Consider the following 14,144-nt stretch of genomic DNA (forward strand, 5'->3'; position numbering starts at 1 on the left):
AAGAATACAGTTTTTCAATAAGCTTGAGTGCTACCTGAAATTCTTGACTATATTTGACCATATTTTATTTAATGTAAAAAGTAATGTCATTTGTTTATTATATGGATGATTAAGGAAGTTAAGCTAAGTAGCTAAACTAGCTGACAGGGCTATTAAGACAAAGCTAATCAAGCCATCATTCTTTTAAGCTAGCTACCCAAAAATGAAATGCTGACCACGTGAAGGCTGAAGTTATATTTATTGTATTCCCTTTTATACCCCATTTACATGATCCTACTAAGAATATTAATTATCCCAGTTTCCAGTTCTACTAGTTAATCAGGATTTATATTAGGTGAGGATCTTTGGAATCTGTTTACTTTTTTTCCTGACACTTTGCCAGGTCATTACTTTATCTGGAGGTTATTTGTGTTATTAGGTGCTAAAAGCCTCCACCAATAACAGTGTGAGTAAGCTGCCAAGTATTAAGATCGTAATATGTCTAGCTTCAGGCTCCAATATTTAACCTCCACCAGAACAAACAGACTCTTTCTCTGGGTTTGTGATGTTCTTTTTCAAGTAATATCACTGACTTCTTCTCGAAGTAAAATGTTTCCACTCAAACTTTAATGGTGCAGAAGTTTTCCCTGACTACATTAAATACTGTTATTAACCAAGTGTAGTTTCTCTCTACAATCTAACTGTCACACAAAGACTCGAAGATGAAGAGTTGAGACGTTTGCCCTCGGGCTGTAGCTCATTATTAGTTCCATGTGTTAAAGTGAGACAGAGAGAGAGGAGATTTATTTTGGCAGATGTCTCTTTGTTGGATGTTTGCCATCAACAGTGGAAGCTACTGCTACTTGTTGATATGTGTGGAACAAATGCATTTTCTTGGACTCACTGTGTCATAATGTTGGGAGATAGACCAGGGACAAAAAAGAATAACAATAAACTGTAGCTGGAGGTGTGCTTAATATAATCTTATATTATTCAAAATCCAAAGTCCATAAATATAACCACAGATCATGAAGATAATATTTCACAGCCACTGATGCTAATGATTAATTTAGTTATTAAATCTGAACCATTATAATCCCTGTACTTCGTCATGTGAAAATGAAATGTGCATGTTCATTGGACAGTATGATGGAGGGTAAGTGAAATTTCCTATGACTCGCCAGTAATATATTCGAAATTCTAACAGAATTCTTATTTAGCTAAAAAAAAAAAAGACACCTTCTATCTGGAAACATCTTTATGTTCCTGAATTTGCACAGATATTGGATATTACCAAAGTAAATTGTCATGGTCAACCAGGTGATTCAATATTTCCTATTCACGACCATTAAAAGTCACTATTATTATACCACATAAAAGTAAGTATTACTCAAGTTTACGACTACTGGTATGTGGCGATAACCCATTGTTTGATTGCTGTTGGTTTAAATCCAGTCGAGTAAATCACAAGTTTAATTGTGAAATCAGAGCAGCTCTCAGCCTGTAACGGCCAGTGTAATTATTTCTAATGATCCGGAAACGCCTCAGTAAATACAGTTCATATTTTTGACCTCTGTCAACAGAGCAAAGTTGAGCCGTGTGTGACAGTCAATAAAAAAACAGCTACTGTAAATACTACTGGATAGCAACGGTCATTGGTGAAAAGTAGTACATGGAAAGTGCACCTCTCATCTTTATGTTCTTCTCACTTACATTTATCAGCCTGTAGCTGGAGTCATACTTTATACGGCAGTATTTCTTGCCAGTCCATTTCTCCTTCCTTTCCATCCTGTCGACAATAGTGTGACCATTAGGGAGTTTCACTGCAGAGAGGGGGACCTTACACTTTCCTACCAATAATTGTTGATGGGGCTGACTCAGTAACACCATTGCCAGGGACTGAAACCACGTCTCTGAAGTGCTGCTTTGTCCCAGAACTACCTGGACAGCTCAGTCCACGGAGTATTTCCACTGATTTAACTGTAACATTAGTTCAGGCCGAGGTAGTTCAACGTGTGCTGCAGTCTTAACTCCTTTTCACCTACTTGATGGATAAAAACCTATGCACCTGCAAGCACCTTTGTCTGCTATAGTGCATTTATCATCAATTTGTACTTTTCCTGGTCAAAGTACACTCGTAAAATGGAAATATTTTTGTTCTATAATAACTGAATTAGTCTGTTGTTGTTAGAAAAGTTACAGGAGCTAGGGATCAAGGGTCTTTTAGCAACGTTAAGCAAAGTGGCAGCTAAGAAATAATGGCTTTTTTTTGTTTTCATCTATCTCTGCACACAATCAGACCATTTACTGTGTGTATTCATTTTACTGGTGTACACCATAGCCTGCATACAATGACGGACAATGTGTTCCACTTCCTCCCACTAAGCCAAAAAATGGATATGAACAGCACCATCTAGCGCATTTGGAGCCTGAATGTTCGATGTAGCTGTCGGGGTATAGAAGGGTTAGTGAGGCTGTTATATGCGTTGTACTAATCACGAGTCAGAAATATATGTCAATCATGACGTTTGCCCCATTTTTATATCATCAAATAAATAATTCAAATAGACTTTCTGGAAAAATGTACTCTTGCAGATACGCCAGTTTTATCAGAACTACCTAAAATGAGAAAATCTTCAAAATGTACTTTTTAGTCCCATCCAATAACAAGGAGGAGGCGGGATGTATGAGCTGTACTGCAGCCAGCCACCGGGGCGCAATAAAGACCCTATGGCTTCACTTGTTTGGAGCTCACATGTCGTCCATCTTCATACACAGTCTGGCATCTACACCAACAAATGAACATTATTCATTGATACAAAATATACTTTTATGTATTTTATTACTTATGGGTAGACATCATCTTTCCTAGATACATCACCTCTGTCTCTGTCGTTTCTCCAGATCGACTGGCCGGCTCCGCAGGATAAGAAGAGAGAGTGTGTTACCAAGGGGAAGAACAACCAGGTAATGTGGATTTTTGCTGACAGAGTTGCTGTGGTTACCTGTGGGGTTTTTGAGACAGGAGTTTATAAGAGCAACATTCCTTACGTATTTCATTACATCTATGAAGTCAGTCTAGGGTTTCAAACTGTAAACCTTCCAGTCCTTACATTAGCTCACACTGAAGAGCATCTCCAATCCAAAATCAACTTTTTAGGTGGTTTGATACATGAATTGTTTTGGCACGAACAGAAGGTATATGGAAGTCTTGTTGAGAAGAATATTGAGTATTTGATAAAGAGTTAAAGATTCTTAACACAATACGATTCAATACAATATATTCTTTAGCTATGCCACATTATATAACACACACTATAACTGCTGTGTGTCTACCCAAGTGTTGACTTATCTTTTCATCTAAGAGGCTATTCCTTTAGTGTATATTAATTTATACACAATATGAACCAAACGGAAAAGGTGCAATACAAAGATGTAACAAATCTCATCTTGATTTTTCATCTTATAATGATATTAAAAGTGAAGTAATTCAGCCTCATGCACAGAGAGTGACTCGGCCCCAGCTCCGTACTTAAGTCTCAGCAAGAGGCTCCCGCTGCTCAGGCTGCACAAAGTGCATTTGCAAGAAGTCTCTTTAAATATTTTATAGAATCACGCAGAGCTTTTTGAAATGGAGATAAAACGTCTCTCATTCCACAACAGCAACTTTTGATGTGGTTTTAAACAGAAGGGGAAATGGTTCGCTTTCGTGCTGCTGCAGCAGCAGCAACTTTAACTAAAATTGACTCCAACTGTAGTAAAAATACATGTGGAGGAATTAGATTACCGGAGGTTTCAAAATGCTCTGATGCAATATTCAAACTTCACCTCCAGAAAATTGACAGTTTTCCTGTTTGTGGTGGATAAAAATCATGCATGATGGAGATGGTTGTACAGAGCTAAATTATCTGTGAATGCTGATATACATATGGTAACAGGCATTTAGTCCACGTGCAAGAACAACCATATGGTGTTTACACAGCCCATCATTATGTTTAATGATCAGTCCTTTAATATGATGTTGTTGTTGTGGGCTTGAAACAGGCCCGTCTGCCTGACACATCACATCCTGATTATCCCCAGTGATTGTAGGAGCTGTAAAATTATTTAAAAAAACTATTATTGGTTGTATAACAGCCGTAGTACTGAAATTATTTTGCTGCTACAAAGGCAAGATCAACGGGACGCACTGAATAATTCATTCTTCCAGTACGAATCATGTGCGAGCATCTGTTCCCAATTCCATTCAAAGAGCTTTATTGTTCATCACAGTGCCAGCATTAAAGGGCACTTCCCATAAAACAGTGCATATATTATACTGCTAATTGCTCACATATCGTTTAAATGGAAACAATCTGTCGCTTTTTAGTTTGGTGTAAAGGTTGCTGGTATAATGTGGCTGTATCACTACAAGATGTGTTAAGATTCTGTTCTCGACATACATGAACTCTTGCAAACCAATGTTTAAGTTGTCTGACGTCATCCAGCAAACCCAGAAACACATAAGAACAAAATCTTAGATGTGTGTTCAGTGTTTTTCACTTTACCAATTTTTAATAAGGAGACATTATCTCAAATGTTATCTTGTTTCAAGGTTATTGAGGCATTTCAGGTGAAATAGGATTTAAATGAAGTCACAATGAAGGATAACAGTAAACCTAAATCTCTGAGGACATGTTACTGTACTTAATGGAGGACTGCACCTCAGCAGAGGACAGAAAAGCACTGTGGTTATTTGACAACCACTCTAATTCCTCCACAGACCGAGTGCTTCAATTACATCCGCTTCCTGCAGAGCTACAACCACACACACCTCTACACGTGTGGCACGTACGCCTTCCAGCCCAAATGTACCTATGTAGTAAGTATGCATCTATGTCCATATGTGTGTGTGTATGTTTATGTGTGTGTGTATGTGTGTGTGTGTGTGTGTGTGTGTGTGTGTGTGTGTGTGTGTGTGTGTGTGTGAGTGAGAGCATGCGTACTGTAATATGTATGCTTTTCCCCAGGTAGTGAGCCATAGCAAACCAGTGCTGACAGGTGTCAAACACCGACAAAATAAATATAAATGGAATGGAAATATTAACTCACGCTGTGTCACCTGAATGTGTGAATGCTAGTGTGTTACCGTGTATGTGTGTGCGTGCATACATGTGACACTGATGTGACAGGACAAAATGGCGAAGGGTGAAGCTATGGTCCTTGTAACTGACAGATAGAGCTTGCTGCTGTGTCATGTGGGTCAAAATACACACTGGCCTCAAACCAACCATGTCCCTAATTGTGTGCGTGTCTGTCAATGTGTGTACTTTCAGAATGCAGACTTGTTTACCCTCAACAATGCAGCTCTTGAAGATGGGAAGGGTAAATGCCCATATGACCCTGCGAAGGGGCACACTGGCTTGATAGTGGGTAAGTTTGTGTGTTAGTGTAATAATTATAATTATACAGGTAAGTATCATTTGGATCATTTCTTCATATGAAATATAAACAGACAGGTGTTTATGAAAGCTGAAGATCCTCATCTTTTTATAGCACCAGCAGAATCACAGGTTATGCATTAAATATCCACAAACCACTCGCTGCAACATTTCCCATCTGATTGTCCATTCTTACTTTGGGGCCTCTCTGCTGAATCACTGACCTTCTCTCATTGTAAGCCTATACAATAGTGTTTTGAAAAAGAAACAGTATTAAAGTAAAGCTTGTATTTTGTTGGTACAGATAAGGAGCTGTTCTCTGCAACGCTGAACAACTTCCTGGGTACTGAGCCAGTCATTCTGAGGAACCTGGGCCAGCAGCACTATAGCATGAAGAGCGAGTACTTACCTGCCTGGCTCAATGGTAAGTTACACAAGGGACATTGAGAGAAAGCAATGAGTAGACAAAGAGTGAAACATTTTTGCAAAAAAGGAATTGATTAAAATAACATAATCATTTTTTTGGCGGGTGGGCATTGCTCAAATTAAGTGGGGAAAAAAAACTAATTGCCAGTCTGTTATTTCTCCCAGAATTCACAGTTCACTAAGTAACGATCATTTGCTTACTGTTGCTAAACCTGTGAAGTTTTCAGTGAGTTTTTCACATAGAAGTAAACAACAGCAGGTTTTTCATTTCAAGTCAACCGTCACTCCGTATTTAACAAAGGGGTTGAAAAACGCATCTCCAGCTGTCTTATAACGGTTCACATGTTAAAACGTCTACTATATGAAATGTTTCTAAAAGGGCACTTAAAGGCTGCATTCACGTTAGTATGCTAAAAGATGGTTAAGCTAGCATTCTCACAAGTTAATGGTGCAGTTAGAAGAAGGAACAGCTTTGTTCTGGTACAGCAGAGTGGTCGGTTGTGTTGTGTGTTTTAGTCACACTGACCCATCGCTCCTCCAAATATGGACTTCTGGTTTCCAGAAACCTGTATGGAGCTGGACAAAATGCCCTCAAGACTCAAAAGTGCAGCTCACATACCGATGGGTGTTGTCACTTTTTTGAGATTAAGATTTTCTTTAGTTGTCTGTGTGTGTGTGTGTGTGTGTGTGTGTGTGTGTGTGTGTGTGTGTGTGTGTGTGTGTGTGTGTGTGTGTGTGTCTGTCTGTTGGTTTTGTCAAGGTGATAAAAGAAAACACCACGCCAGACGACAGTACAAAGAAATCGATTATCACCTCGTCCATTGCAGTGTGCTGGGAAAGGGTTTAATAAAAATTATACTCAGAAGAAAAGTTGAATTGATGGTAAAAAATGCTTGTTTGGACTTCAGGAGTCTTAGGTTTAGGTTATTTTCTTTTTGTATTTCCATTTGTATTCAAATTATAAAAATCGCATAAGGCTTGATAGTGATGGACTTTTTAAACAGGCTTTCACTTTTTTTAAAGTACCATAAACGTGCAAAAGAACAAGAGACTGAGTTGCAGGAAATGAAATCGGGGTCTGCGTCAGCAAAGGATCGTTATCTTTCGTGTGAGTGTGCCTGTGTGTGTGTTTGTGTGTATGTGCATGTGTGCCTGTGTGTGTGTGAGCTGGTGGAGTTGCAGCAGGAAAATGGATGTTGAAAGAGCGTTAGCATCGGCAATGAAAAGATTGAGCTGAGGAGAATGACTGTAGAGGAAGGAAGGAAGAACCCAGACGAGGCAGAGGTTTGCATGTTTGATGTAAAAGTTTCTTATTCTGGCTGATGCAGATATTTTAATAAAAACTAGACCGGCAATTACACAAGCCTTGCTTTAATTTAAGCTACTTCTGCCCAGTTTTAAATAATTTAATCGGCCTGGTTTTTGAGTTGTAGTGTCCAATGATGGTTCAGAGGTTTTTAAACTGAAAACAAAAGCTCATCTAAGGAAACAATGTATCCTTGTAATAAACTTTGCAAAAAAGTCTCAGTTAAAGCCTCAGTAGAAAAAAGTATTTATCTGCCTTTGAACCTAATAAAGACCACATAAAGAGAGAATCTTAGAAAGACAGCAGCAAGGGACATGAGAGAAAGTGAGATGGACAAAATGGACTGAACAGGGAGCACTGGCGAGACAGAGAGCAAGAAATGACTGGAGGAGAGATGAGCCGAAGGAGAGAGTGATAATAGAAAAGAGGTGAAATGGGTGGCAGGGAATGAGATGGAGGTGTCAAGCTTGAGTGTCTTTATGTGTGTGTTTGTGTGTGTGTGTGTGTGTGTGTGTGTGTGTGTGTGTGGTGTGAATCAGTCCACATGCACCTACGGGCTGAAGCTGTCTATTTATCCTACTCTGACTTACATATGTCTTTACTAGCTTGTACTTTCTCTGAGACTCTCTCTCTCCCACTCTGTGTGTGTGTGTGTGTTTGTGTGTGCAGAGCCAGACTTTGTGGGTTCAGCCCTGGTGAGGGAGAGCAGCGGCAGCAAAGAGGGCGACGACGACAAGATCTACTTTTTCTTCAGTGAGCGAGCGTTGGAGCTGGACTGCGACACGGAGCTCAATGTGGCCAGGGTGGCCCGCGTCTGCAAGGTAACACACTAATCACAACTGAACTCAGCGCAGATTCAATTAGGAATCTCCTAAAAAAACACCTTATCCTCCCTTTCAGTGCTGTGTACCTGTGGACGTTTATTAATGAGGGAAGCAAGTGAAAAGTACAAACTAATTCAAGCAGTAATCAATCTGCGAGTGACTATTTAAGATTAAGCAGGACGAGATCTTAACGTGTTTCATAAATGCTTCACTTGAAATCAGCTGTTTTCTGCTTCCTCCAGCTGTTTGGACAGATGTTTCTGAACACTTCATATTGTTATTGCACTGCATTTCTTCTGTTCATCCAATATGTCATGTGCAGGCCAAGGTAATGCTCAAAAAGTAAGAACAGTCCTCAAACTAAAATAATGAATTTGGGTAATCTGGGACTTTTATTCCAATATCTCGTTCATATTATACCTTTCTGTAATCCTTAAAATGTTTTCTAACCACACCAAGAGAAAGAATGGAGATATTCTACTCAGAGGAGTCCTGGCACGACATTCAAATTTGACTCCAAACAGCATCATTTACAGCGTGTTTTTAGCCTAAATGTCCCCTGTGATCCACGCCGCAACACGGTTCCAGAGGAGGATCACATCTGGCAATTTAGCCTAAAAACATGGTGTACATGACACAGTTTCAAGTGACTGGCATCACATGATGTCCATGCTAAACCTATAGAAAAGTCTTGTTGACTAGATTTAGTTGGAACAGGAAATAAACAGACTAAAGCTTAGGTGTCCACGATTACCCAAATTCACCAATAAACCTAAAACAAATGGCTGCATTAACACCAGCACTATGTGAAGACAATTGCATCGACATTGATTTATTTGGCAATTAACATATTAACTTGCTTAATGAATGGCCTTGTTAGGACTATGGATTAGGTTCAATATATCATTGTGATCATGCCCAGACATTTGAGGTGCTTCTGGCTGTGAGGAGTCAGTCAGTGAGACTTTCTTTTTATTATGTATGATTCCAGTGACCTTTTTTTGGTGACTCAAGCAAGAGTTTGATGTCATATTACAGCGACTAACGACAATATAATCCCAGTCAGTACCCTTTAAACTGACTAGAATAGCGACAGATTGTCAGCAGTCTGCAGAGTTGTGTGCAATTGAGTGTACAATATATGCAGTGTTTTATGGGAAGTTCCCTTTCATGTTGCTGTGATGAACCATAAAGCTCTTTGGATCAAATTAGAGACAGATGCTCGCACATGATCTGTACTGGAGACTTGGGCGATGAATAATACAGGGCGTCCTGCTGATATTGCTGCACAATGTCTATCTCTCACGTAATTTGAGTATTTGCATTTATAATTCCAGTTTTTTTATGGCTTTAATCACTGAGCGTAATGAGAGCAAATCTGGTGACTGGGCTTCTTATGAATCCAAAGAATAAGCTGCATTTCAGCATCTCAGGGTCCAGACACTCTTTTTTCCAACATGACACTAACTCAGGCTAATCGTGTGGAACAAATGTATATTGTTTGTTGTTCAGATGCAAAGAACACAATGTGTGTACAGAGGCATACATGAGGTGAATGTCAGGCTAATGAAATGCAACATTACCAGCAGCAGCAAAACAGAGCAGAAAACTGAAAAGACGATCAGGATAAAAATGTAAATACCATCTTTAAAGCAGAAAAACATCTTGAACTTGGATAGAAAAGTCTAAAGGCCAGAGATGCAGATTGAATGACAAAACATGCCAGGTTCCCGTGCTGCCTCTGCCTCTTCTGCCTCCTCTGCCTCCTCCCTCCAGGCTTATCTTAACATTTGATGTCGGTATAGCGCCTCCATTTGCATTAACATGATTTGATTGGCTGGTGCCTTCAAATTGATTCAAAAGTTGAGCTCTTTTCAACTTCTACCGCAACAAGCACAAGCAAAGCCATGCAATGTAGCCATAGCGCATAACATCACCCCTTTCAAAATCAATAAGCAGCGTTGAAGCCTCCGAGGCGTATGTACGATGACTTTAGTTGCACCTCATAGTGATGTCAGAATGTTCTGACCAAACAGGTCAGGTTGAACTTTGAAGACGATCTCTGTCTGTAGCTCTACTTTTTCATATAGCTCTTTCTTCTTCAGAGAACATCTGCACTCAGGTCACATTCACATTTCTCTCACTGTTATCAACAGTTCACCGTCTGTTTCTGGGATTACTGTGAAGGTACCTGTACGGTAGACAGCAAAAACAAACGTGTCTCATGATGAAGTCTCATAGTGGGACAGAGGTAATTGGGATCTACAATCACCATTAGTTAAAACGAGATTTAGTATATATATATATTAGACATATATGGGTGTTATGTAGCCTCATGAGGAGTACCCCTACATGTATAAGTATGACATAGTTAACGGAGCTGGGTCGCTTCAAACAGTTTCCTCTTGTACTGCTCATCTCTCTTCTCCCCGATATGGGGTCATCTGTGTCTCCTGAACCTTCTTCCAGCAGTCATAAGATTTCCATAATGCCCACCATGACTAACCATCTAGTTGTCTCCTGCTTTACTGTAATGTCCCTTCTCACTGCTGTGACCCTGAGGTCTCAAGGTTCCACATCACACTGTAAGCTGAATGCTGGGCCATGATTGGCTCCTAATCTGGTTACCACGATATAAAATCACCAAGAAATACGTTTTCCTCAGTACAATGGGTGGATCTGTAAACACAACTTGTCCAACATTGCACAATGAAGCTTAAACATTCAAATAAAGAGACAAATTAAACATTTACCTGAAAGGAACTTATACATAACTGTTCCATTTCATTGATAACACCGAATGTGTCTTTTCTCAGGGGGATCTGGGTGGTACCAGGACCCTGCAGAAGAAATGGACCACCTTCCAGAAAGCCCGTCTGGAGTGCTCCCTCCCAGAGCGACACGTCTCTTTCAACAACCTGAGGGCCGTCTTCACGCTGCCGGGGCAGGACTGGCGAGGAACCACCTTCTACGGCATCTTCCACGCACAGTGGTGAGTTCGAGCAGACACTGTCATAGACATGAAGCGGTAACTCTTCTGCAGTAACCTCGGGTAAATGTGAGTCAATTAGTATGTCTGCAATCTGCTGTCAGGGCAAGACTCAACATCACCATGCCGACATGCCAGATATTGGGATTTTAATAAAATCATGAGTCAGACATGATGGCTCTTATTATGTTCTTTGTGCGATTAGGAAGTCTAGTTGCTGTGTAATTGGGCCCTTAATGAAAATTAAGTGGATACAACTCAAGTGTGCTTCAATGTGTTTTATTGGCTTTGTTAGAGATTTTCTGGCATCTCTTTCCAGTTGATAGTGAACCCGTTTACTGACTGATTGAGTTAAACACCCTTAACACTGTAATATGGCTATTTTGCAAAGCAAACTTTTATGTTAAACTCTCTTTCACACACAAACAATTGTTTAAGTAACTTTTACTTGAACAACACCATTCTTCTCTGACTTCTCTGAAGACTTGATCGCCATCTACTGGCCCGGCATGCTTTATGAGAATTGGTTGCTATTCATAACGATAGTCGTGTGTGGAAGGAGATTTTTTTTAACTGAGGGGCAAATATACATTTTCACAGTAGGAACACAACAAGAAGCGGACAAAGCGGACAAAAAGCTTTGGGAAATTTTCCATTTTAAATTGCTGGTTAAATTAGCCAAATCATTGATTCATTGGTCTAATAATAATTTATCTCATCTCTTACTTTGTATTTCAATTTGACTCTTGAATATTTACCTCCTCCTGGGAGCAGAAATCCAGTAGGTCACTGGCTATTTTTGACTATTTGTGGAACTGATCATAGCAAAAGAAACGTTATTGTGCACAAGTAGAAGATGAATGAGATTCAAGATTAATTTAATAATTAAGGAACATAGATTGTACAATGTAATAACAGATGTACTGCTGTGATTTGACAACAACAAATCCCCTTTATGTAACAACTGACGACCTGACTTTTTATCTGGACAAATGTAAACAGGAGCAACAACCGCACAATTCACTGGACAGATAACATGCTCAACATCTTGACATTAAAAACTCTACATCTGGTAAACACTGTCCATCATCGATGCAAACACAATGGAGGCCTCCATCCGCCTCCACATAGTGCGACAGATACATCTTGTTTGTTGGGTCTCTGCAAAGATGTGGGCATAACAGTCACCAATCTCCCATTTAGGAGGGAGCCTGAGTCCCGCCTCATCCATTTTATTTCCCTGCGACCTGATGTCAGCCAGAAGTAGGCTGACTAAATGAACAGCCTTGGGTCCAAGCTGACTTAGCTTTACTCTTATCCCGGGTCTCTTCGCTCTCGTTCTGGGTCTATGCCACAGCTTTCTGTGATGTTTTCAGTCTGGCAGCTCTGGCTGGCTGAAGGATACAGAGGGTGGAGATGGTTTGAAGATCCTCTGCACCTTATCCACATCACTGCAATTCCTTTTCCAAGATTCTGTCATATGTTATTATACCTCATAAATAACCTTTATTTGAAATTTAAGATGGAAGACATTTTTAGGGCTATATTTAGGGCTTGCATGATAACACAAACACCAAGCAACAATGGTGTAATTAGAAGGGCTGATGACACTAACTTAGTTATAGTTGGGGGCCGTCTCATTATATTTGGAATAATGAATGGCAATCGTTGAACCACTACATAGCATCAGTGTGTTAATGAGTTACTTATCAACAAAGAAGAAGGCTAATGGCACAAGGTTTCCTAGTAAAGGAAAGTTGGAGACTCACCCTCGTCATCCTGTGGGCAATGCCCTTTGATGTGAGTCTTTTGTGTTCTTCAATAGGTTATCAAATCACAAAGTGAACCAGCTTTGAACTTCAAGCTTTGGTTCTTCATTCAGAGCTCCTACTGCTGGGCCGGGAAAAAAAGGCCTAATCATTTTTCTCTGTATGAGTCGCTGGGGGATTCTTTAAAGCCCTCAGGCTTTGATAGAGATAACATTAAGATAATTGAACATTATGTAAATGATGACTCGCAGTTCGAGTCTCAATCTGAAGGAAACTGCAAGCTTTTTAACTCGCTAACACACCAGCGCTGTCCTTTGGGTTTGATGTTCACCCTTTAAAACCTATGGCTCTGCGGCTAAGTAACAGGACCTGACAGATTGCAAAAGCACTTTCCTCACTGGACAAATCACATTATATGAATTAATGGACACAATCTCCTTTCCTGTTGACAGCTTTCCCGAAAAAATTACTTTTTACAGCAGCACTTGTAAAATGTCGAATGTCCCAAGCAAAACCTGCAAAAAGACTGGAACTGTGGGACCAGTGGGACTGGGACAACATTTATAATGCTTGTTTTAGAGCATAAAGCTTGGTTAAATATAAGTTAATGTCAACATGTGAGTCACTTAAGCTGCTTTCAGATATGCACTGAACTCCATATCATCTCCTGACATATTCTCTAAAGGGGCTTTATATGAGAACGCAAATGTCCAAGTGAGAGGTTTTCCAAACCAGCCCCCCAGTAAAAACATCTGAGAATGTCCTTATGAGCCCACATGAGACACCAGTAGGTCCTCTGGAGGATTCACTGCGAGTACGTGGGCGTGTTGATGATGTTTATAATACATGGCAGACACAGAAAAAAAGAGAGATTTATGTGTTGTTGTAAACTTATCTGAGCAGAGATTCTCCTCCTGCGTTGTTCATATGAGAAACTCCAGAGATAGGTCGGACACAATTGTGTTGACGTTGTCATTCATGTTAGAAAACTGGCTTGAGAGCTATGTGAAAAGCAAATGTTATCATTCAAGAAAATGAGCCTGGAATTCAAACCAATGAGTAAGATAAAGATGAAGGGCCTACTAGTATGATTCAATGAGTCTGGGTCATGTGTCAATACTACATTTCGGGTTCTGAAATTGGGTTGGAAGAGATCCCATACCCTTAACCTTACCATTGAATAGAATGCGTTTCATGAATCATAGCACCGGCTGATTGATTTCACTGGCCTATGAAGGAGGTGTATCACATGAATACAGTTTGAACAGCACTGCAGAAAGAGAGGAGATGTCAACACATTTAATCATTTCCGCTTGCTCAATAGTGGCAAGTTCAGGCTTCAGGGTTCATATTAATTTACTGCACTGTGATTCCTAAAAGTGTTTCAAAACATGATCATTTTGACTTCATTGTCCGTGGGTTCGACCTGCA

The 14,144-nt window shown here is 39.9% G+C and overlaps 1 protein-coding gene across 1 annotated transcript in view; it reads left to right on the forward strand.

Moving 5' to 3' along the window:
• sema4c (sema domain, immunoglobulin domain (Ig), transmembrane domain (TM) and short cytoplasmic domain, (semaphorin) 4C) overlaps positions 1-14,144 on the forward strand; it is a 95,157-nt gene that overhangs the window by 67,301 nt on the left and 13,712 nt on the right. Inside the window, exons 5-10 of the mRNA XM_062384671.1 lie at positions 2,884-2,946; positions 4,742-4,840; positions 5,295-5,391; positions 5,704-5,823; positions 7,801-7,952; positions 10,772-10,947. Of these exons, the coding sequence (XP_062240655.1) occupies positions 2,884-2,946; positions 4,742-4,840; positions 5,295-5,391; positions 5,704-5,823; positions 7,801-7,952; positions 10,772-10,947 (707 nt within the window). The remainder of the gene's footprint in view (positions 1-2,883; positions 2,947-4,741; positions 4,841-5,294; positions 5,392-5,703; positions 5,824-7,800; positions 7,953-10,771; positions 10,948-14,144) is intronic.

Source organism: Platichthys flesus, chromosome 3, assembly GCF_949316205.1.
Source record: "Platichthys flesus chromosome 3, fPlaFle2.1, whole genome shotgun sequence".
Lineage (NCBI taxonomy): Eukaryota > Metazoa > Chordata > Actinopteri > Pleuronectiformes > Pleuronectidae > Platichthys > Platichthys flesus.